Consider the following 24,606-nt stretch of genomic DNA (forward strand, 5'->3'; position numbering starts at 1 on the left):
TCTTTCGGGAATGGCTATATTAATATTGGCTCTGCCCTAGAGGAGGAAGTCAGCTGGACTTGTGTTTTCCTATTGCAGATGTTGTCCTGGAGAAGGCCATGCATAAATGCATTCTGAAGCCGTTGAAGGGCCACATTGAAGCGATGTTGAAAGAGTTTCATACCGCGGATGGTTCCTGGAAACAGCTAAAGGAAAACCTGCAGCTGGTGCGGCAGAGGAACCCTCAGGAACTGGGTGTGTTTGTTCCAACACCAGACTTTGTGGACGTTGAAAAGATTAAAGTCAAGTTCATGACCATGCAGAAAATGTATTCACCTGAAAAGAAAGTCATGCTGCTGCTGAGAGTTTGCAAATTGATTTACACTGTTATGGAGAATAACTCAGGTATGGTGCTTCTCATGGTTCAAGTTCACTGATATTCCAAATCTAGGGTTGCCTTTCGGTGGAGGAATTTAGACCACCTGATTCTGCAGATACATCTCCTTCTACTGGAGCTCTTGTAACACCTCCGTGCCCTTTTGAGAGATATTTTTCCTCTCCACTTCTTTTCTGATACCTTTGATGCATCTGGCAGCATATCTTACAAACTCAGTGTGAAGCAGAGTTGTGAAGCAGCTTTAAAAAACCAGCTTTGCTTAACTGTAGGCTTTTGAAGTTGTCTGTTAGAAAGGCTGTCCTGTAAGCCTTTCTGTATTTTTCTGGAAATTGTAATAGCGGTAACACCCTGTATGTAGCTATAGTAATTCAACAGCATGTATGCAATATGACAACTACAAGGGCTCTGTGTTAATGGGTGGAGGAAAGTAGCCTCTGATCTGTTATTTTTGGCTTGCTGTGCCTCTGGTCTTATTTAGACACTTCCTTTCATGTTTTTGGAACAGAAATAACTTCTATTTCTATACTGTAGCAAGAGTCCAAAAGTGACCTTGAAACCAAGATAATAAAATGGAACTATAGACCAGTAAGACCTGCTTGAGTAGTCAGTGGCACGATTAAAATCTGTGCTGGATGGCATGAATTCATAGGTGGAACTTGGTTGCCTGACGTCTTATCATACACTGCTGTGGTAGGTCACAAGCTAAGGTGAAGGAATGCTTGTGGTAGTGGGAGATTTTTTTTTTTCCCTAAGGAAGTATAAGCTGCTGCAGATGGTTGGTAGTTTTCTTTCTAAGTTAGCATTGAATGTGCACCTGGTTCCAGTGCTTTCTTTTGAGATTTGAGACAAATGTTGAAAGCTTGTGGCTGTCAAAGACCCCCAGGCACTTTCACAAGACTTAAGTCTGAGATCCTGCCCAGCTTGCTATTTCTGTGCAAAATCCTACATTTTGAAATGGATATAGAAATCCTGGCTTGAAGTGCTGTAAACTCTTTTCTCCATGCTGTGTTATCACATTGGGTAAGGTATTTTCAACATGCAGAAGAAAAACATTGAGAGTCTGCTGCCAGTTAAGTGTTGCACTGAGGGGCTTGGGCCCTCAGATGTAGCAAATGCTTCTTGGGTTGTCTTGTTTGGTCATGTTAAGTTTGTTTTTTTAAAAAAAACCAAACAACAAACCAACAACAACAAAAATATGAAAAAAAACCCCACAAAACAACAACAACAACCAAAGGCATTGAGCCAGCAGCTGTTTGAGTATCTGCTTTGTCACATACTCTAGTAGTGTAATACCTGGAAGGTATGCCTTAGCTACTGTAACTTCAGTTATCAGCCCTTCAGTCATCTGGAGTTTCACCAGAATTTAAGTTGGCTCCTGCTCTTGGTGGTTTTAAGTGACCATCACACCACTTCTGCAATCAACACAGTTAGGCCACGCCCAGAGATCTGGACACACAGTATTTTCTAAACAGAAAGCTTAAATGCAATAAAAGTGATAGGAACACAGACAGACCTAGGTACAGCATAGTCTCTGCGTGTTTAGTTGTATGCTGCCATTGATGATGATGCTTCACTGGCTAGCTGGGAATGATACGAGGCTTTGCTCACTGATATTTTTAACTGTGCTCTGTCAAGGAAATGAGCTGAGTTTTCATGTCAAATCTAATAGGCTTTTATATTCAGGCTTCTCTGGGTTTCAAACTCAGAAACTGGTATTTGTGGCTGGATCCTTCCAGAAAGTGGATGTCATCTCTGCACATATAAAGAAAATGCCTATTCATCTCTTAGCCAGTGATAGAAGTGCAGGTGGAGGTCAGGCCAGACTGGCGTGGCAGCATTTTGTGAGTTGACCAGTTGAGCTGATGCCAAGGTGAGCTCAGTCTTTAAATTCCCTTGCATGCCTCAAGGTGTGCATCATCAGGTTTGTGCTTGTTAGAAGTACAGGATGAAGCTGGTGTTGGTCTCCTGTCCAGCGAGTGTCAGCTGATGTTCTCTTTGCTGCACATGGATAACAGGAGGCTCTAGAGTAATACAAACTTACTGGTCAGTGAAGGCAGCAAAACCATGGAAACTGGTAAAAGGTTGTGGTTTGTCTATCACTGTCTGTGTTCCCTTCAACCCAGGGAGGCTGTATGGAGCTGATGACTTCTTGCCTGTGTTGACATATGTACTAGCCCAATGTGATATGCTGGAACTGGATACTGAAATTGAATACATGATGGAGTTGCTGGATCCGTCTTTGCTGCATGGAGAAGGTAATCTATTAATTTAATTTTATTAGAATTGAGCAAAAGACTAGGGAAAGGGGGAATTCTCCCTCGTAGCGCAGTTGCTGTTAACCTTGTTTGAATAGGAATCCTTTCAAGGGAAGTCCTAAAGACAGCTATGTCAGCAGTGTAACAAGAGAATCTCATTGCTGTTTCAACCTTAACCAGCTTTCTCTTACTTTAGCTTGCAGAGCACAGGCCTGAGTGACCTGAGAATCTACTGATGTATACTGCCTTATGAGGGAATACATTGTTTTCAGCCAAGAAGGGGGAGGCACTGTGACTTAGCATGCAAACACGTACGCTGAGCAGGTGCCATATGTGTTTATCCTTCTGTGCCTGAAAATATCCTAAGAGTATTTATAGGGCTCAGCATTCAGTTAAATTGTGAGACACGTAATGGGACTTGGGTTAGGTGCTTTGTAAAAACTTCTGGGGGAATTCTATACAGGGGAGGTGCTTTTGAGAATATTGCCCCCCCCCTTAGTGATCTTCGCTTCTTCCCAATGTCTACTTCTCACAGAGCATTTTTATGAGCCCCAGGAATATGTTTCCTAAGGTTTTCTTGAATGACGGCTGAAGTCTGCTAGAGGCAAGAAAATTTCCCTCCGTTCTGTTCTCATGGTAGTGTTTTTAACAAAGAGGTACTCTGCAAGCCCTTGGTAGCCCCATAATCTATCTGTTTATGAGGAAGTTTAAAGGTTCTTGTGACCAAGCTCAGCTGTGAGTTGAACTATATGTGTATGTTTCCCATTTCCTGCTATCTTGGCTTGCTGAAATTGCTGTATCCTCTTACATGCCAGTATGCATGAGAGAATCATGCCAGGATTGGCAGTGCAGTTCAAATGTATTGTCCAATTTGTCTTATGGGTCTTGCCGTGTGTTTTATGTATTAAACTTGTTGCAAAGCTAAAGGCCAAGAGGATGCTATCAGTAATACACAAAATGCTACTGTGAGCATAGATTCTTTGAATCACTCCATGAATAGACTGTGCTCTTAATTGGACACTCCCACTCAAATAGTTTACTTTAAAAAAAAAAAAAAAGAGAGAGAGAAAGAAATGACAGCATGTCTTTTTGTTTCTCCTGGTTGTTGAGGTCTGTTACCTTCTGTTGAGACTCCTTTTACTTTGTGACCTGCAGCTTCTTCTGTACATTGGCCACTCTGTCCTGCCTTTAATTTGTTCTCCACTCATGTAATAAAGGTGAGGTATGAAGGACTGCACATGTCACCACCTGAACTAGTCGGACATTATGGGGAATGCTAAAAAGGTGACGCACACAGTCTTCCTTTTAAAAACAGGCTCTTTGGGATGCGTCCAGGGTACAGATCACACACTCAGTCATTGCTTTGTTGCCACTAAGGGTGGTTGCTTTTAAGGTCCTGAACGGTGGTGGATTGTCTTTTACTTTGTTTAAACAGCTATGTTTATTTCATCCACACTTGAAGCTCAGGAAGAAAGCAAACCACTGTTTGGAAATTGTTTACAAAGTTGGAACAGGAGCTTTCTTCTAAAAACACTCAGGAGTAAAGGAGTGACACTGGTCATTTAAGTAACTAGCTATCCTTGGCACTAGTAGACCCACACTTAGATACTATTGTACCACTCAATAATATGGAGCGCATGCAATGACTACATGTCTCCTAGCATCTGAGAACACACCATCCAGTATTTTGCAGGCCAGTGAGCTGTTTTTCTTTATCCACAAATATTTTGGCAATAGTGTACAGGGACTTTCGTATATATATGTATATATTAAAAAAAAAAAGTGTGTGTACTTCTGACTAGACCAGTTGGAACTAGAGTGATGTCTGTGACCACTCTGAGAAGTTCTTCCCTTGGTGTCTTTCACAGGAGGCTATTACTTGACAAGCGCTTATGGAGCACTTTCACTGATCAAGAACTTCCAGGAAGAACAAGCTGCCCGACTGCTAAGTTCAGAAGCCAGAGATACTCTCCGGCAATGGCACAAGAGGAGAACAACTAACAGGATGATACCTTCAGTTGATGATTTTCAGGTAGAGCTTAAGGCTGAAGATAAAAACAGGGAATGATTGTTTTGTTTGAAATCCCCATTGGAGAGGTATCATTCATAATGATTCCCTTGGGGCCACAACGTAAGTGGAGTGAAGCGGTGCTGAGAATATGGCTGGGAAATCTGCCTCAGTTTTGAAGTCTTTGCGCTTTATAATAGAGTTTGATTATGATGGTCTAAAGAAAACACTAAATAATGGAACTTTCCCACCCTTCCTTCTATTTAAGTCACGCAGAGTGAGGACAAACTGAATCATATCTTAGATTCAGTTTCTTTGTATGCTTTACTGTTGAAAAGAGCAAATCCAGATTTCCAGTGGTATAAATCAACACAACTAATGGTGGCATACAGCAGGTAATAGAGAGACAAGGTGGGCGAAAAGCTTACTTAGAGTTTTAAAGTTTAAGTAAGGAGTAGAGTTCTGTACTATGGATGTCTTCATGTTTGCTTGTGTTTTTTTTTCCCCTCCCTTCCATTTCTTACTGCTCATTCAGAGTAAGGCAGTAACTTCAGCTGAAGAATAAGAAAACAGTTGGGATTACTTCATCTTTTAAAACCAGGCCTGCATGTCTTTCATATAGTATGCTGTTGATTGTCTGTGTCAGTTTGTGGACAGAAGCAAGGAGGATGTTGGAATTGAGAATAAAGAATTTACTCCTTTGCGTTCATAACACAACACAAATTTGCCAGAGGGGCTAATGACAGCCATCCATCAGTTATGACGTAGTTAAGAGCTTGACAGCTGAAGGTTGGGGATCATCAGGAGATAATGAAACCTTTCAGTTGAGGCTCCTTCTGCTTTATCATTGTCCATGCAAGCAACTACAGCACAACACTGAACAGGAAGGAGTTGGGAGAAGATGCAGTCTTCCATAATTTGCCTCTCAAGAAGAGGACGACTTGTTAACAGAAATTCCAAACTATGGCCAGCGCACCATGCTAGTCCATCTTACTGGGATCCATTTTATATTCCTGCTTACCTGTAGTTAGGTTATCAGATTCAAGCAGCTTGACTCGTTGTTGTTCCTAACAAAACACTACACTGTTCGTAGTAAAATTCATCACCTTGTATTTCTGCTGGATGACTAAATGACAGAAGATTCTTTCAGCAGGGTCTTACACTCTGTTTCACGTTCTCTTCCGCAGCAAATGAACTTTAGCCAAGCTAATTGTACAGCTGAATGCCATGCTGGATGCAGAAAGGTTGGGAAGAGGGCAGGGGAAGAGCTGGCACCAAGTGTGTCCAGTGCTTCTCCTTCTTGGCACCAAGTGTGTCCAGTGCTTCTCCTTCTATTGTGTCTTTCAAGAGAGAGCCTCGAATCAGTAAGATCGCACCACTTTCAGGCTACGCTGGGCACAAATTCAAGCATTTTGCCACCTGCTCGGAATGCTAGTTTTCCATCTCCTTTCTCCACGTCCTGCAGTCCTGAAATGGAGCGCCTTCCCCACAACCAACGTGTAACACCACGTGAACTCAGCTCATCTTTCCCACATTGAACCAGGATGTGATCGCTGCGTTTCTGTGATGCAGTCTCACAGCCTTATCAGCTTTTGGGCCATGGAAGGCCTTCATCTTCCCTCCCTCAACAGGACAGAAAAGCAAACATTCCCATATTTTGATGATTAAATACAACTTCCTGATACTGCATAAATAATTTTGATACTTTGTATATGAGTAACAGGCATTTGTACAAACTTCAGCCTCTCCTTCAAGCAATCCTGTCCATCTAAAAGCACATGCATTTAAAACCAGATCTTCTGTGTGCTAACTACATTAGAAATTAAAACTGTGGTGTGTTTTGCCTTATCGAGGGCTTTCTTTTTTTAATTTCTTCATGCTGGATAATAAAAATGATCAGTTCTGTTCAGTCAGGTTCAGTCCCAGTGGTTTAAATGCTGTTGCAAAGCTTCAGTGTATGTCTGTGAGCTGTCAAAAATACTTTTGTTAAAGACCAGAGTGCTCTTTGGAACTTAAGTCGTATGAACAATGTTCTCAGCCTTAGCTTTTAACAGCTTGTTTTTATGAAATGTATTTTTTTACCATTGTGATTTAGCATGTTTAGTTTATTCAGCATACAAGTATAGGTACCAGCTCAGTCAATAAATATGTCTTTCTCTCTGTCATTTTTTTCTACCTCCTTTAATCTTACTGCTTTTTTGTCTTTAATTGCAGCTAATCTCTTCTGTAAAAAAGCACAGGGCAGCAGGCTGCTTTGTTCGTGTGTCCAAAAGTTGTTTGGGTTTTTTCTCCACCCAGTTGTGGCTTTTTATTTTCCTTTTTAAATACTTTTTGAAAGGCAGAACTGCATTTCTTGTTTGTAGGGCATGTTTAGAATTTATCAGTTATCAGAGTTGTGGGCATGTGTCAATTTCAACAGAGAAAAAAGATCCAGCTTTTGTCTAAAGATCATACAGATTTACTCTAATGTTGCAGAGTAAATTTTCTTGATGCATCCCTCTAAACCTTATTCAAAAAAAGAAAATGCTGCCACATGAAACTTGGTTACATCAGGCTTAGATGGCACCAGTTAACGTGATGAAAATGTCCTATGTGAGGATGGGATTACCTTTTGCATACTGCAGTGTAAGAGTGCAAACAGCTTATTGTGTAGTAACTTGTGGATCAACACCCTGGTGTGCTGCTGGCAGAGGCTTCCCCTCTGACTAACATACTGTGTGAAGATTCTGTTCTCTAGTATTGACCCAGCATGGCAGCATCATCTCTTGGGCATGCTGCCTCAGACATCTATTTTGCTTCACAGCATTTTCTTTCCTAGTAAGGCCAAACATCAAGTCCCATTAAAACCACTGGTGTTTTCCATGTGGCTTTAAGGCTGTATCTGTACCCTTAATTGCAGGTTAGAACATAATCCAAGGAAAGGAAGATGTTGGCTTATGAATTTGTTATGCCCACCACCACAAGCTTGCCACTGTTTTACCATGCAATTCACAAGGTGGCCATACAGGAATCACCGGTGTGTGTTTTACAACTAGAACATGGAGAGGCTTGCTATTTGTTGCTGACTCTTCAGTTTTCAGAGAATGAGTTTTGTTTGAATTTCTAACGTCTGTTTTCTCATTCTGCAGAACTACCTTCGTGTTGCATTCCAGGAAGTTAACAGTGGATGTACAGGAAAGACCTTACTAGTAAGACCATATATCACTACTGAAGATGTATGTCAGCTTTGTGCTGAAAAGTTTAAAGTGGACAATCCAGAAGAATATAGACTGTTTCTTTTTGTTGATGACACCTGGCAGCAACTGACAGAGGATACCTACCCTCAGAAAATAAAGGCAGAGTTGCACAGCCGTCCACAACCCCAGGTCTTTCACTTCGTCTACAAGCGCATTAACAGTGATCCATATGGTGCCATTTTTCAAAACAACGATGACTCAGCTTCTTAAAACAGCAACTCATCATTTAAGTTCTGTTCCTTGTTAACTGCTGAAAACATCTTTGTTGGCTGCCTTCCTTAGGAGCTAAAACAGGTCTTAAACCATAAAACCTAGTAAAACACACGCAGACACTTCTAGCATTGCTTTTAAAAACCCAAGTAAACCATGCATATGGCCAGTTATGTGGAATATTCCATCAGCGTGTTTGAGTAAACAGCCCATGAGGCTGAATTTCTTGTACCACAGGCTCTTTTGAAGCCTATTATACTGTGGCCCTCTGCAGGTCTTTTGCTGTAGTGTGCAAAAGTCTATTTTCTTACACTCATCTTTTAGCCAAATGTCATTCTGATTTAAATATATGTATGCTAGACAAGTATTTTAGTAAACTGGCTGGTATGGGCTCAGTTTCACCAGCATGAGTTTGACAAGACTGTCCGATGCAGGGCATCAGTTAACTCATAATTACCTGGATGATTGCATCCTTTCCTAATTTTTTTTTTAATTACAGAAAATTGCCATGTTTTTTTATATATATATCATAGAAATTTTATAGCAGTTGCAGGTAAACTGTCAGGGTTGGTTTTTTAAATATTTTTTTAACTATAAAGTATTCTATAATTATGCATGTGATTTTAACATTTAATATACAAGAATAAATCTCTTGCTGGTTTTAGAGTACTGCATTAAAAGTCTCTGGTTTCTCTTCTTTTCCTGTAACAGGAGAGTTTTCATGAAACTTCTGTTATCTGTAAGAAGATTGTAACATTGGCACTGGCAATTTCAGTGTCTTTATCTGACCTTGATGTACTGTTATCTGGATTATTGTTTATATGCATTGTTTTAGGCAGAACTAGGGGGTTGAAGAGGAAATTGAAAGAAAAGGATGTAGAGAAGGGGCAGAGAAAGAATGCAGTAACCTAATTTGGGATTAAAATGTGTTAGTCTGCTGGTTCAGGCTCCTTGCAGAAAATAAGTGAAGGAGGTTGGTAAGGAACTCTTATGTAAGCAGTATTGTAGATTTGCAGAGGGATTTGACAGCACCTATCCCAGATAATACTTGTGTTAGCAGAGGATTAAATATATGAGTATGGTGAAGGAGAACACTAACTATTTTCTAGTCTGTCACCAATATCAAAATGTGTCTTGGACTGAAGAATATGTTGTAGCATTTCATCGTTCTAAGTTGCTCAGTAGGTGAGATGTGAAAGTCAGTCCTACATATGCAAAGATAGATGGTATTAAACATGTGTGTTCTATAGATTTGTCCAAGATAGCTGATGCCATGGGTGATGCTCTGGACCCTACTTAAGTCAATTAGGGCTACTCTCTTCAGAGGGACATGGGGTTCTCCCCAAGTCTAGTGTGGGCAGAGCAGTGTAACGTAAGGCAGATGATTATAAAAATGTCATGAGCAGCATGTGTATTGTACAGACAGATCTGTAGTGGTTTTGTCAGTTTGCCATGTATCTGGAACCCCTGGCACATGTATTACCTTTTGTAAATGGTGAGTTTTGCACATAATAATACATTGTAATACTGAACTATAATTTGGGATGTTGTGTGCTGTGGTTTTTGGGGTGGGTTTTTCTTTTTTTTTTTTTTTTTGAGGAATGGTTCACACTTGAATATTTTGTGTATCAGTAGACTCTGATGCTGCTTTTCATACTGCTTGGACCACTTTAAACTCTTTGCAAAGGGGGGATGCAGTAACGTTCTTACCCTAGTTAATGTGCTTGACCTGAACAGCGAGTAGAAGCAGCAGGCAGGTATCTTGACTGCTGACCCGTTTCTTGCAAAGCGAAGACTGACATTCACTGCTAAAGAAAATTCCACTATTTTCATGTGATGGTGGCACTGCTAGGGGATGGAAGGAGCAGGTCAGAGCAAGCTATTAAGAAACTCAATTTCAGGTGTGAAACAAAGGAAAGCAAAGAGTACAAAAAGGGAAATGTGTGCCCAAACCACCTCAAGATGAGTCCGCTGTCTATTCTTGTGCAATTGTTTGTTTTGAAAATTAGAACATTTTAGTCACTCTGCACAACACTTCTCACTTCTCATAATGCCAGGAAACAGGTGATACAAAAACTTCAGAAGGAATTTGGACTTGTAAAATTAAGCTATTCCATCTTTTCCAATGCGAGGTGTTGGATGTTATGAAAAGCAAGAAAAAGCTGATAGTTGAGGTGGTACCTTTTATAACTCCATCTTTTTGAAGTAGAGAAGTAACTGGAAAGGCTAAAAGGAAATAAAGCTTGGAGGTAATAAATCCCTAAATCTTAGTAATAAAAGAGGCTTAACAGAAAAGTTAACGGATTATTTGTGAATTCACAAAAAGCACCTACTGCAAAATCATAAAATGCCAACTGCAGCAGCTTACATCAAATCTAACTTGTCATTTCCCCATGCTGCTGCTCTATTTTTTCATCTTAAAGGCTGTCATCCTTCCTTGCAGTCTCGGCCTTCCAGGCAAGTCGTGCATGCAGTGGATCATTTTCTCCGCTGGAGTTTAACATCACAAACCAGCTGAGGTTGCATTACCGGCGTGGGGGAGGCAGTTCCTGTTAAGTCCTGAAAACTAAGAGTGCACAAAACGTGCTGCGTGTGTAAATTGGCCGACTGGATGAGCCTGCTTAAACAAAACCAAAAGAAAAGTAACTCTGCTACTCTCGTAACTCCTGCCAGGACTGTGGCGATCACGGGGGGGGGGAGGGGGGGGGGCGCAAAGGGAAAGTGACACCAACTAAGACTGCTGAGGAGGAGAGGAGGCCGTATTTTTCGTAAAATAGTGACTGCTAGAGTGTCTTCCTGAGAGCGCCCCTTTTGAAGGGGAAGATAAAGCTAAGGGGACGCAACTCTCAGCCTCCGCTGCCGACGGTAGCTCGTGGGGGCTGCGTGTGCTCGTCCCGGGGGTCGCCATGGAGCTGTACCAGGGCGCTGCAGAAGCCGGCCCGGCCCCGCCCTCTGCTGCAGCTGCGCTCATCCCGCCCGACGGCCGCAGCGGGGTCAGAGTGCTCCGCTGCTGCCCCTCCGCAGTGGAACGGGCGGGAGGGCGGCGGCCGTGCCGGAAAGGGCCGCTGCCATCATCATCATCATGATGATGCTTCGTGCCTTCGCCTGTAGCGAGCGACTCCGTCCCAGCAGTTCGCAGGCGCCGCCCGAGCCCCGCGCTCGGGCCGTGGCCACCCACCAGCGGCTCCCCCTTCTCTCGGGGGGAGCGTGGGGCGCTCCCTCGGCTGGCCGGTGGGGCCTGGGACCGGGCCGGGCCCGGCGTGAGCGTTGCTCTCCGCCAGCAGCAACCTGGGCCCGCTGGCGGAGACTGCGCCCTCCCCGCCGGGTGCCTGGTGGGGCCTGGCGCGGGCGGCAGCAGCTGACAACGGCTCAACCGAGCGCCCCGGCCCAGCGCCCTTCCACCAGCAGTACCGGCAGTGTCCGGTGTCACCGGCTCGCGGGGTTGCCTATGTGGGGGATTGTAACGCAGGAGCTTTTCTTCCTTTTCGCGTTTTCCAAATGCCTAACGGGGAAGAGGAGCGTTACCTACCATCTTCTGACTTCGTAAATGACTTAGGGTGGTAGGCAGGCCTCGTAGCAGTAGTTTGCGGTCTGATGTTTCTAGCGTGGCAAAGACCCTTGACACTGATAACGTCCGCCCACATTTTACACAGGTGCATGTGTGCGTACAAGTGTTTCCGTAGCCCTGGAATTAAGTGCCTGCACTCCGGTCTGATCCCATATGCTGCCAGTCATCGGTAAGTAGAAATGCTGGGCTTGGGTGTTGTATTGTCCTGTAAGGGAAAGCTCTGGGCCTGGATGTAAGTTGCTTATTTGCTGTGGAATATTTGTGTTTTTCAGAACTCATTCTAAATAGAACTTTTGGTTTGTTTATTCATGGGGTGGGGCAGAATAAGGGTCTTTGCAGTATTTTAACATAGTAAAGCTTAAAGCATTTGTGGTACAGAAGGTTTCTCTATACTCCCTGCATCAGTTGCTTATTAGCAGTGACTGATAGAGGAGTACTGTGTGGAAGTGTGAATATTCATTAGTGAACTAACACTGGTTTGGTTCTGTGTAGAAAGGAGAGGAACTACAAGGAAGCTCCCCAGAACAACACCCCCTTTTTTATTTTTCTTAAACATAACATGTTTGCAGGGCCTTAGCTTTCTACTACTGGATTGGTAAAGCTTCCCAAGCTCTATTTCCCTATAGTCACCAAAAATCTCCAGGAGTTGCCAGGATGGTGAGTTAGTTTTGGGCCTGTAGCCCTCCATTCCTCATTTTAGTCAGATCCTGAATTCCACTCAGTTGAAGACTCACAATTCCTTAAAATTTGGATTTGGAAGTAATTCCTCAAACAATGAATTTGCAAAAAATATTATTTTTTTAACACTCGTCAAGAAGCTAATGTAATACTTGAGCAAAATGATATTTTTAGTGGTTGCTGAATCACTGAGTGATAACCTAGATGGCCCTGTTTGAGCCTTTACCACAGTTGTTGCAATGATTGTTTATATACTGCTCAGTTCTTTTGTAAAGATGTGTAGGTGTGGGTCATCATTGCAAAGGTGACACTGCTCTGATGCTCTTTGGCTAGGGAAGAATGGCATGGACATGTTACTGCTCTCTATGTTGCACCAGAATTTCAACGGCTGGGTTTGGCTACGAAGTTGCTGGAACTGCTGGAAGAATTTTCAGAAAACTGAGTACTATACTTACCCTTAAATTTATCTTTTAAAGTAAGCTTTCTATAGACACCTGTCTATGGCTTAGATATTTGATTTGCATGAATCAGACCTAGAATTTTGCTTTAAGTAGCGTTCTGATTCACTGAAACTCCCCATAGTTAGAGAACAAGAATTAAAAACATTACTTGGCAGTTTAAGATCTTAGGGTTTCTGTGAAAGCTAACTTACCAGAATGAGTAAGAAGTAGCCTGAATTCCAATAGCGATACTGTATAAAAGGTCCTTTTCTTGACAGAAAAAGAGCTGCATGAAACGTCAAGGCTGTTTTCCCATAAGGCCTCCAACATACTTGTTCAGTAATCATAGGTTTTGTGCGATTCCTGCAGGCACGATCTTGAACAAATTTTGTATGGTAGATAGCATCTTAGCTTACTTTCTATCTTGTGTTTGGTCACTTGCACTTGCTGAAAATTTAATTTAGTGTCAGGTGAACCCCCAGGGAAATGTCTTCAATTCATGCTGGTAGGGTAACCCCATTGTAGTTAGTAAAATTGGAAAATAGTATGATGTTATGAAAAATCTGCGTTGTGAGGAGAAGGGCTGTCTCCTGTTAGGCAGCTGAATTTTGTGACTGACTCCACCACTCTACCCCACCATGCATTTTGAAGGAGGCAGTCCCTAAGCCAATGCAATCTAAAATGTGGATTTTTTTTTTTTTTTTAATCATTTCTTACAGATATGAGGCTCATATGGGTGTTTAGCTTGTCCTGTTCTTTCTGTTCATAATTCTGAACCTACTGCCTGGTATAAAAGAATGGTCATGACAAAAATAAAATTAAATTTGAGCCTGTACTGGATTTTCCCCTTGGTAAAGGAGTGCATCTACTACTACAGTCTGAAAGATGTTTGATTAGCATACCACATCCTCAGACCTAGTCTTGGTCTGATTACAAGTTATGGGTTATTGTTTAGAAACACATACACCTGCTATTCCTTACTGTGATTTTTTGGGGTTTTATTTTTTCAAAGAAAGGGTGGATTTTTCGTCAATCTCTTTGTGAGAGTATCAAATCAGGCTACAGTAAATACATATAAGCAACTAGGCTACAGTGTGTACTGGCCAGTATTAGAGTACTACTGTGCCAGCAATGGAGAGCCAGATGAAGTTGCATATGCTAAGGACTTGATCCGCCCCAAGATGAATGGAAAGAGGGTTCCTGGGTTGGTTTGCAACTGGGTTGGTTTGCAGATATGCAGCGTACCAGCTCCATGATGCCTCGAGTTCCCATTTATCACAGAGCCAGGCTGCGATGCCTCCATACTGCTGCACTCTCTGGACGACTCCTCTTAGAGTCAGTATGCGAAGTTCTCCTGGCATTGCTGACATCTATGGTTACCGGGGAACTTCCGTGGAATGGATTCCTCACATATCAGCTGCACTTCACACTGACAGCTTCTTCAATGGTGTATCTTTTCTAAAAACATAAGTTTCACTTCTAAGTCACTTCCAGCAATTATGTTTTTGACTTGTGCTAAAACCAGCGTTGATAATGTGGCAATCTTTCGGTTGTTGCTAAGCAGCGCTTACACTAGGCAAGGACTTCTCCAGCTCCCCGTGCCCTGCTGGATGTACAAGAAGCCGGGAGGGGAGGGGGCACAGCCGGGACAGCTGAGCACTGACCGAGGGGATATTCCACACCATATGACATCATGCTCAGTATATAAAGCTCTGGGGGAAGAAGGAAGGAAGTGGGGCACGTTCTGAGTTACAGTCTTTGTCTTCCCAAGTAACAGTCATGTGTGATGGAGCCCTGCTTTCCTGGAGAGGGCCAAACACCTGCCTGCCGATGGTAAGGAGCATGTGAATTCCTTGTTTTGCTTTGCTAGTGCGCACTGTCTGGAGCATGCTTTAGCCAGAGGCAAAACTACCTGCAGATGTAATGAGCAGGAGCTGTGATTAGCTGGAGCATCCTTCAGCTGGACTGCACACCCGGCATGGCTGAAGAGTGGCCAGGCACAGGCAGGGCTGTCCTCAGCAGGTGGCTCTGCGCAGCAGGTAGGTGAGTCATCCTGCCATCGGGGAGCCCGGCCTCTTCCCTCAGGGATTAAGTCCACACCACTCACCTTTCTCTGTGTGGAGGGTCTCTCCTAGTCCTGTTTCCAAGGGCAGAAGTGAGGTGGGGGTGCCCCAGCTCTCCCAGGGCAGCCCCGCTGCGAGGGGGCATGGCAGAGGCAGCAGCACAAGGTGGCTGGTGGGAACTCCTGGAGTGTCTGGCCTGGCCCGGCCCCACACGGCCCCTCTGGCAGAATCGTCCCTGTGTTTTCACCATTGGCTGGGTGTGACAAACGGGTTCATTTTTTGCCGCCTCCTCTCTTAGTGTCAACTTCTGTGTCACGTGAAGAAAATCCTGCGTATCTTACTCTGCTTGCTGCTCGGGTCATTGAGCATATGGGGCTCGGGCAGCGGGGAGAAACGCTTGCGGGTTCAAGGACACTATGGGTAGTCGACATCAAACGCAGAGAAAAGGCAAATCTGCTGTGGCTGAAAAATTGCAGTCGGCAGAGCATGTTCTTGGACTGGTCCCTCAGTCGTTACAAATGTTCTCCGTTCAGGTTAAAGAAAGAAATCTAATCTGTGATAAATTAAGAGCTGCCTGTTAACCTTCTTTAGGGTCAAGTGTTTCTCTTCTGTTTGTTCCTACTAATCTTACGGGCAAATTGGAAACAGCCTTTTATTTTTATAGGTGTCCTGGTTTCAGCTGGGGTAGAGTTGAATTTCTTCATAGTAGCTGGTATGGGGCTGTGTTTTGGATTTTTGCTGGAAACAGCGGTGATAATGTGGAGGTGTTTTGGCTGTTGCTAAGTAGCGCTTACACTGGTCAAGGACTCTTTGAGCTCTCCGTGCTCTGCCGGGTACACAAGGAGCTGGGAGGAGACACAGCCGGGACAGCTGACCCCAACTGACCCATGGGATATCCCATACCATATGACATCCTGCTCAGTGTATAAAAATGGGGAAGAAGGAAGGGGGGACATTTGGAGTAATGGCGTTTGTCTTCCCAAGTAACCGTTACGCGCGCTGGAGCCCTGATTTCCTGGTGATGGCTGAGTGCCTGCCTGCCCGTGGGAAGGAGTGAATGAATTCCTTGTTTTGCTTTGCTTCCGCGCGCAGCTTTTGCTTTACCTGTTAAACTGTCTTTATCTCAACCCATGAGCTGCCTCACTTTTACTCTTCCCCCCTGGTGGGACGGGGGAGAGAACTGGAGAGAGCGAGCAGCTGCGTGGTGCTTGCTTGCTGACTGGGGCTAAACCACGACAACAGGCATAACTAAATTTTTAGTGATCTGTGGCATCAGTATAGTTAACTTTTGAGCACATAGGTGCCAGTAGAAAGCTAATGAATGAAACATGATGACAACTGATGCTTAAACTTGAGCCTTACTCTTTTTGTTCATTTGTTTCCATTAGAGTGTTGATGGCACGTTGTGCTCCGGCACAGCCCGCATGCTGTTCTGTGGAGCTTTCAAGCTGTGACTTTAAGTAAAAAAGCTTGTTCTTCCAAAAAAGGACTAGTCATTCATAGGATTGAGGTGTAGGCTCGGAGAGCCTCTTAAGTACATGACCAGAATTACAGCCAAATTTCACTGAACGTTGCTGCTGTTGGTCTTCACTTTCCTTAATTTCCCCAACGCTCCATCGTGGTTCGGAGCTCTGAATCAGTTTCATTTGGTGTCAAACACGTTTTTTTCCCCAAGGAGAGGCTACGTTTTAAAGTTAATTAGTTTTCTCACGAGTGTGTCAGTCGATAAAATTGAGTTACGATTATTAAAACCACAAAGATGACAGGAGTCTTACAGATCTGGACTATTTCTGAACATGTATTCATCCCATGCAAATGTCATCGGGATACAGATCATCTGCACTTCATGCTTTGACAAGACAAGATGCTGAGACAGGGATGAGCTCCAAAAGGACTGCTGAAAATTAAAAAAACCCCACCCCGCAAAGTCAGGGGTATTTTGTTTGTATTTGCAGCGTGGGCGGGATGGTTTTAACAAAAGAGTGCAGTGTTGGCTGGCAGCAGCCTGCAGAGTATTTTTGCTGCCTGATCTCTCCTTTTCTTCTCTTCCACTCCTCTTTCAGGGCTGTAATTGTCATTTGGATAGTTTTAGAAGAGCAGTTAAGTTCCTTGCCTGTGTCAACGTGCTGGTAATACCAGGAAGGTGAATGCTTGAACCGGTCATGAATAACTTGGCTGTTTTTGCAGTTAATAAGGTCTTAAACTATCTTACAGTAGTACTTGAAAACCTTACTGAGATGCTAGCATCAGTACTAAAAGCAGTCAAGGTGACAGAAGAGAGACGGACAAAAGGGGACAGATAGGAATTGCTTCGGCAAAGATGGGCCGGGGGCGGTGCCGGCTCCCTCCCCTTAGCAACAGACCCTGCCCCCCGGCAACAGCCCAAGCCTGTGTTTGCTCTGCTCGGCGGGCTCGGTTTGGGTGTTTTCTCTCCCCCCTCCCTCCCGTGCCGGGAACTTCAGGCAGCTCTCGGGGCCTTCACCCCTCGGGGGGCTTGGCCCGCCCCTTTCGCGGGGCACTGTGGGAAGGGCGGGGGCGGGGCCCAGGGGTCGAAGAGCCCCAGCCTGGGCTCGGGCAGCTCTTGCTGCCCCTGGGCTTCTCTGGCGTCGGTGCTCCCGTGTTCCCTCGGGCGGTTGCAGCTTTGGGGCTGTCTCAGCTCCCCGGGCAGGCATGCTCTGGTGTTTAGAGAAGCGGAGGCGTTGCCTGAGGTAAGGATTTCAGAGCTTGGCACTGTTTGGCAGCATCTGTACTAGAAAGGTCCCTTGTGGCCTGCTTTGCTTTTTTTCTTCCGGGATGCTGTTTTGGGCGCTTAGGGGGTGGTGAGACAGTTCAGTGGTATGGTGTTCTGTCTGGGCTTTGGTTTTTGGTTTTTTCCTTGTAAGCACATTTTATTTTGCTGGAATTCCTGTCTTTACTGAAGCTGGAACCTTGGGGTTTTTCAGTAGTTGTGCCGCTTACTGTTTCAGGTGTTGACTTGGTCTTTCAATAGGCCTGCTAGTGAGGCGCTGTGGTAGGGGTTACGGGTGAGTATGTTGCCAGTGTCTGGGTATGGAGCTGTAGCGTTTCTCAGGAGAGTAGGTGGGATGTCAGACTTGCTGTCTCTCAGGATAGGGAGCAGCTCATTGCTTTTGTTTATCCCCTGCAGAGTATGGTGTTGTCTCTAGAACGTTTGCAGCTGTGACAGGCCCCTTGCAGGTGATAAGCATCAGGGCTTCCCTTATTTTGTGGGCCTGTAGCAGAGCCTGGTGCCCATGAGAAGACGGAAGAGAGGAGGTGCTCACAGAAGGCAGGGTAGAAGACCTTGGAAGAGTAGCGGCACAGCCAGGGGCTCCAGGCCTGCCTGTACAGGGCAGGAGCTGTCGGGAAGGGCTGGGGTTCCTTCCCTGACTGCTCAGGAGAAGAGAAGGGGGTTCTAAAGTGTTCAGAGTGGAGGATGGTTGGGAAAGAGAGGCAGGTTCCTCAGCCTTTCTCAGAGGGGTTTTGCCCTTGGATTTGGGTGTCGGTGAGGCCTCTTCTGTTTTGGTCTCTCAGCAGCTGACGTGAGGTCGTGACATAGTCACGAGAGACGTGGCGTAAACTATCCGGGCCTCCACATCGCAGTGCGCAGGGCTGAATGTCAGATAAGTCTCATCTCAGGATGCAGGAGGTACATCAAGGTATGTTCAGATGTACGCTCCGGAACTCTGAAGTCTCTGCTGTTCCGTGCTTTTTACGTACTTCATTCCCTGGCTTAATTTTTGCATCTGTCCCTTCACAGTCCATCAGGATGTTATGGTGACTGTTACTTAGAGGCATTGACTAGTCCCTTGTTTCCAGTGCAGGCTTGTGTCACTGTCTTCCCTGGAACTTGCTGAAGAAGAGGATGTGTGTTGTCTGTGCTCGTGACAAACTCTGGCCGGGGCTCTGCCTCTTATTGCAGTCCCAGGCGCACAAGCTTTTTCTGCAATTCCCTTTTTGCCTTTTTCCTTACGTGTCCAACGAGGCTTGCTCCAGTATCAGTGATGGCAGTTATGTTCTCTTCTTCTCGTTTTTATCTGTTGTGTGTTTAGCACCTGTTTCTGTAGTCACAAGGTGTCCGGTTCAGATCTCCGAGTCGCTGTGTCACGCTGTTGAGCAAAGGCGAGCAGAGGGTGTCATGGGTTGTGATGGAGGAAGCCAGTTGATCATTTTGGTTTAGTGCTTTTGGGGTCTGTGTGTTGCTGAGTGCACATACGTGACTAGTTAATGCTCTGTTTTGAAAGTGTAAAGGGACTCACAAAACTACCTGCAAAGCAGGATGTCTGCCCCAAGCTTGTCGGGCAAGGTGAGCGATGAACAGGAGACTGTAGCAGCGGTTATTTTTGAGGTGTGGAATTGTTTGTGAGTGGGCGGCCGCTTCCAGGTGCAGAGGTCATCTTGTCTCTCTGGTTCTCTAGGCGCTGTAGGTGGCGGCGGCCATGACATCCAGCCTCATTAGAGCGTGGGCGAGCGGAAGTTCACGGCGCTTCCGAGGAGGCTGTCACTGAGGAAGTGGTCGGCGTTGAGTGATGTGACACTGAGTGATGGCACCGCATGTTTGGAGATGATGAAGAGTATCCCTGTGACCGCAGCCCCATCCTGCGTAGCCTGTGTGGCCTTTTTAAAGGATGCTTTTGAGCCCCCAGATTTTGAAAGGGAAGCTGAGGGGCCGATGCGGTCTTCGTGCAGGTGGCCGGTCAGCTGGGGGAAGCACAGGTAGGGCAGGTAGGGGTTCTAAAATCAGACCAATCAGAGATCAGACACATTAGGGCTGAGAGAGGGGTTGGGTCCTTTCTGCAAAACATGAGTGTCTGCTGGGCAGGGTGGTCTCAGGCTTAGTCTATGTAACTGTGTGGTTTTGTAGTTTCTCTTCTGTGTCCCTTACCATACCTTACTCAGGTCTCAATGTCTCTATTGTTCGGCGTGTCCGTCAGGCACATTGGTGGCAATATGGAGAGTGTCACGAGCCTTGGATCATCAGCATAACGCTGAGAGCTTCCTTGCCTGCATTATTTGCATAATGCACAAATCAGTCTTATGTGTCTATAATATTAGAACCTTACAGATGGTCATCTTTCTGCGGGAGTGATTAAGGCAGCCTCAGCATTGATGCAGAAGAGCAGCCTGATTACCCGGATCCCTTTTCTGGGACGTGTTCCCTGCACCTTAACATTCTCAGGTCTTCTAGCCTGACTTGTCATGGATCTGTCCATCTTGCCAGTTTTGGAGTTGCTGTTTATTCACAGGTGATTATGTGCAACTTCTCTGTGGATGCTGTAGATTCTTCTTCGTGGCCCCATCGATCTTCTCGCCTGATGGCGTCTCCAGGGGTCAGTCATCTTGGTGAGAGTTTTCTTAGGTCCCTGGGTCACAAGGTTTGTAGTTTGTTTGCAGCATTGGTCTGTGCACGTCTGTGTCAGAGGTGCTCCAGGTGGCGGTGTAGCGATGCTAGAGGTAGGGGAAGAGTAGCTATAAGAGCATATGGTTAGTGTTAATATGCAAAGACTGTTTTGGCAAAGCCCGTACAACCCTCATTGGAGCGAGTGGCCATTAGCAGCGGGTGAGGACAGTGATTTCCGGGGCGTTTTGTGGGTGCCAAGGGGATGACCACAGCAGTCCGGGAGAGGCAGCTAGAGTGCTAGCTGAGCAGAGTGCATCTCACAGCTGTTCAAGCTTGTATGTGCGAGAGCTTAACATTTGATTGAAGGTATTTCCTTTAACGGCAGGCTGTAGTTGGGCTCTAGATGGTATTCCTGCGCGGAAGCAAGACCTGTGGAATGGTTAAGCTGTTGCTGTGCCTCCAGGTGACTTGTTCAGTAACACTGTTTTTCCAGGTGCAGATGGATGAGTCATGCAGGGCAACGGAGGAGAGCCCAGGACAGCACTGTAGGAAGGCGGGTCTATGTGTGGTACTGGAGGGAAGATGTGACTGATGGCTATAGGGCTCCATTATGGATTTTACTTTTTTTTTTTTGTGATCTGAGGGTGCTAAGTGATGAGCTGAGCGTGATCTGGGCCCTGGAGGTGAGTCAGGCAACGTGACTGGTGCTTGGTGGGCTGCAGTAGGGGTTATTTCTCAGGTGTGGCATTGTTGGTGATGTTATAAGCAACCCATGTTGTTTGGGTCTTACAGCTGTTATGCAAGCCTCAAGGCAGCAAGCTGAACTGACAGTGATGGGGTGGGTGAGGTGTAGAGGTAAAGGAGTGTGAGATGGGGATGGGTGTGGCTAACTTGAGACTTCTGGAGTATGTCAGCATGTGCCTTTTTGCTTGGGTTTTTGCAGGTGCTGCACCAGACTCAATGCTGTGTGGCGATGACAGATTGCAGGATGTGAGGCAGTTGTGGTCCAGGCTGTTGTTTAATAGCAAGGTGTGACAGGGCAACTGGGCAACTCAGTTGAAGCATTTCTCTTTGGTTTTGCATGTTCTGTGCTGGCTGCCTTTGGAATTGGATGAGTGTTTGTGGTGAGCTGTGTTGCATAGAGGTGGTTATTTCTTGCATGCACAATGGTCATTCCGTGTCTCTTGGTATCCTACATAGGTGCCCCAAGCAACGACAAGAGTGGTGGCTGATTCTGGAATTGTTGTGGAGTACGGAGAGGAACACTGTGGTGTGTGTGAGGTGGGGAATGTTGCGGGAAGTGTCTGCGATGTGATGATGACTGATGGCACTCTTCTTTCAGCCTTTTTTTAGGTTGTGTGTGGGTTTTCTTTTTTGGATGATGAAGAGATGCCTGGCAACTGCAAGATGATTTGGTGGGCTGTCTGCTTATTCTTGTCGAGGATGGATTGAGATTCCTGGCCCCTTGACATCTAAGTTGAGGCAGGGGTGCTGGGCAAGGGGTTGGGGCAGGGATGGGACAAGGTTGGCCATGGCAGGAAGGGGCTTTAAAGATAGCATAGGGGAGAGGGCTGTCCAGGAGACGGTCCCCTTTAGGTAGGTAAGGGGAGCGGGTTCTTCCTCAGCACAAGGCTAGTTTGTGTCGAGCAGGGCAGTTCCAGGCTGTGTGTGTTGTGTAGTTTGTGTAGTCTGTCTTGTGCATCTTAGACCTTTCTTGGGTGTCGATGTTCTCTTTGCTCTCAAGGAGCATGACATGCGCCTCTGGCACAATCCCTAGGCCTGGAACAGCTGCGCCCATCGGGTGCTTCTTTTTCACACATTACACATTTAAAGTGTGGATTGGTCTGACATCTCAGATGTTTCCTGACAGTCATCTTGTGTGGCGTCATTCCCAGCTGTGTGAGCAGCTCTGCTTTACAGCCACCCATTTTCAGGGAGTGGGATTTCTTCCCTGCATCCTTATGATCTTGGGTCTTGAAGCTGGGCTTCTTGCGCATCCATCCTCTCCATTTGGAGAGGAATTTCTTGTTATGGGCCATGATGCTCTGCTGTTTTTCTGGGGTTGCCTTAGGGCCTCCTAATGTCACTGTCAGGGTCCTGCAGGTAGTCTTGCCGGACGGGGTTTTCTGTCTGGGTGTCATTGTTGGGAGTGTTCTGTTGTAATTGAGGTGCGTTGGTTGCAGTGTTCTGTGTAGCGTTGAACTGTGCCTGTCTGTGTTTGGCTTGGAGCCGCCCTGCCCGGGGGGGTGTAGGGTCAGCTGTAGGTGGTCTAGTGATGAGAGTGTCTGGCTGATTTGTTGATATGCCTAGGTTCTTGAGGCAGGTGTGCAGTCATTTCAGAATGAGTAGGTATCCGCAGTGGGAGAGGACAGACATTCCCTCTGCAGCACTTTGTGGGTGCCGAGGGGATGACCAGAGCTGTCTGGAAGAGGCAGCTAGAGTGCTAATTAAGTAGAGCGCATCTCAAAGCCGTTCGAGCTTGTAGGTGCGTAGGGCTTAGCGTTTGATTTAATGTATTTCTTTCAATGGCAGGCTGTAGTTGGGCTCTAGATGGTATTCCCACATGGGAACAAGACCTGTGGAATTGGTTACGCTATGTGTCTACGTGCGGGTGACTTGTCTTATCATACTGTTTTTGCAGATGCCGCAGGATGAGCTGTGCAGGCTGTCAGAACAGTGCTGAGTAGAGCACTGTAAAAAGGTGAGTTGTTGTGTGGTGTGTATATAGAGGGGAAGATGTGACTAATGGCTCTATGTCTCTGTTACGATATTTTCATTTGAGGGTGCCATGTGATGAGCCAAGCGTGATCCGGGCACCGAGGCAAGTTGGGCAAGGTAAGCGGTGATGGGTGGGCTGAGGTAGTGGTTCTTTCTGAGGTGTTGTGTTTCTGGTGAAGTTATGAGCAACCCATGTTTGGGTCTTGCACGTGGTGGGCGTTTCCCTGGCAGTTCAGCAGCATCTCTTGGGCAGGGCAGCTGGGCGGATGTCCCTCCCAACTCCATAACACGCCAAAACCCCCCAGTCACGTTACTGCTGTGTATTTTGGAGATGGATAACCGAATGGCGCGCAGGAACGGCTGTGCGAGTTAAATGAACGCAGAAGGAAAATGGAAAGCTTTTAGAGCCTAGACGCTCATATTGGATGTGTGTAAACACGCGCCCGCCTTCTCAGCACAAAGTGAATTACTGAGATTTATTCTTAATTTTTTACGTTACTCTTTCAAGTTTGACACGCTTCACTTTAGGCTTCATTGAGCCAGGCAGCAAGACGTGCGGCGGCAGGGAGAGGGCTGTAGCTGCTGCGGTGGATCTGTAAGCAGAGGTTCTGGTTAACGGTACAACTTTGCCCCGCAGCCTCACGGGGTTATCTCCCCGCAGCGGTGCCGTAAGGAAGGGGTGAGACGTTTTCCAACACCAGCCAGAGCGGTCAGTGTTACGCGAAGAATCTGTTCAGAATGGTATCGGTTAGTCTTAATACTGTTTTCAAGTGTTCCAATCACTCTAGCTTTTAAAGGATGTGTTGTGTTTTGACATGACCCATTTACCTAGAATCTTGCTGCGTCTCAATTTCCTTCCTATCCCTTATGCTGACTGAGTTCCTCCATTTTCTTCTGTGCTATTTTATTCACGTGCTGAAATATAGTTTGGGATTTCTGTTTTTCAGATGTCTTCTAAGTGTCTCGTGATGCTCAAGAGATGCTACCCGGCCCGGGTTTGCCTGCCTGTCATTAAGCGTGGGGAAGGTAAGGGGCCATCCCGCTGCCTGGAGGCTCCTGGCTCTGTCTCCAGCGGGTGCCCTGCAGGCGCGGCCGCGAGGGCTGCCTGGTGGGGAGAGTCGGGGCCCCCAGGAACCGGGGGCTGTTTGTCGCCCCGGGGAGCCCATCCCAGCACGGGAGCACGGCCGAGCAGAGCCCGAGAGAGACGTGACACTGTCCTCTGGCACGCTCCTGCTCTGCCGTGGGGCGGCTGCCAGCCTGCGGACAGGGGCTGGGGGGGCTGCAGCTGTCTGGGGGGCTGCCCCACCTTTTAGATTTTAGCAGAGCTCCCCCTTCTCTGGGGGGTGGGGGATATGTGTGTGTGTGTACCTTTGTACACTATTAAAGTATTATTAAGTATTAAAGCACTATTAAAGTAATGAGCTGCAGGTTGGAGCAGATTCCCTTGTTTAGTGCCCTTCTTGGGGGTGAATAAAATTGGGGGAGGCCTGGGGGGTGTGTGATGATGTCATGTGGGGCGCCCGGGTGTCACTGGGGGAGCTGATAATGCGTCAGAGGAACAGGTGAGTGGGGGAGTCATGTAGGGGTTCCCCCCCTCAAAAAGGGGGGTTGCAGCCCCAAAATGCTTGAAAATTCAGGGGGGCTATTACAAAAACCTCTTATTTTATATATATTGAAATGTAATATTAATTTATAGATGTATAAAGGGATTTTAAA

At 46.0% G+C, this 24,606-nt stretch overlaps 1 protein-coding gene and 1 long non-coding RNA gene across 17 annotated transcripts in view; both read left to right on the forward strand.

Moving 5' to 3' along the window:
- Positions 1-9,623, forward strand: part of LOC142055585 (sodium/potassium/calcium exchanger 3-like) — a 273,389-nt gene extending 263,766 nt beyond the window's left edge. For all 14 annotated transcript variants that reach the window (XM_075089697.1, XM_075089698.1, XM_075089701.1 and 11 more), the window contains 4 exons: positions 79-384; positions 2,500-2,631; positions 4,500-4,663; positions 7,768-9,623. In XM_075089697.1, coding sequence (XP_074945798.1) covers positions 79-384; positions 2,500-2,631; positions 4,500-4,663; positions 7,768-8,085 — 920 coding nt within the window. In that variant the 3' untranslated portion in view covers positions 8,086-9,623. The remainder of the gene's footprint in view (positions 1-78; positions 385-2,499; positions 2,632-4,499; positions 4,664-7,767) is intronic.
- A 4,908-nt stretch (positions 9,624-14,531) lies between these two features.
- Positions 14,532-23,817, forward strand: LOC142055588 (uncharacterized). Of its 3 annotated transcripts, XR_012659993.1 has the most exons (4): positions 17,364-17,542; positions 22,814-22,873; positions 22,955-23,007; positions 23,528-23,817. It is a non-coding gene; the product is annotated as an uncharacterized LOC142055588 (long non-coding RNA). The 3 variants fall into 3 exon arrangements; XR_012659992.1 differs by lacking the exon at positions 17,364-17,542 and adding an exon at positions 14,532-14,604 and having other exon boundaries at positions 22,814-23,007; XR_012659991.1 differs by having other exon boundaries at positions 17,357-17,542; positions 22,814-23,007.
- The last annotated feature ends 789 nt before the right edge of the window (positions 23,818-24,606 follow it).

Source organism: Phalacrocorax aristotelis, chromosome 3, assembly GCF_949628215.1.
Source record: "Phalacrocorax aristotelis chromosome 3, bGulAri2.1, whole genome shotgun sequence".
In the NCBI taxonomy this organism is placed as follows: Eukaryota; Metazoa; Chordata; class Aves; order Suliformes; family Phalacrocoracidae; genus Phalacrocorax; species Phalacrocorax aristotelis.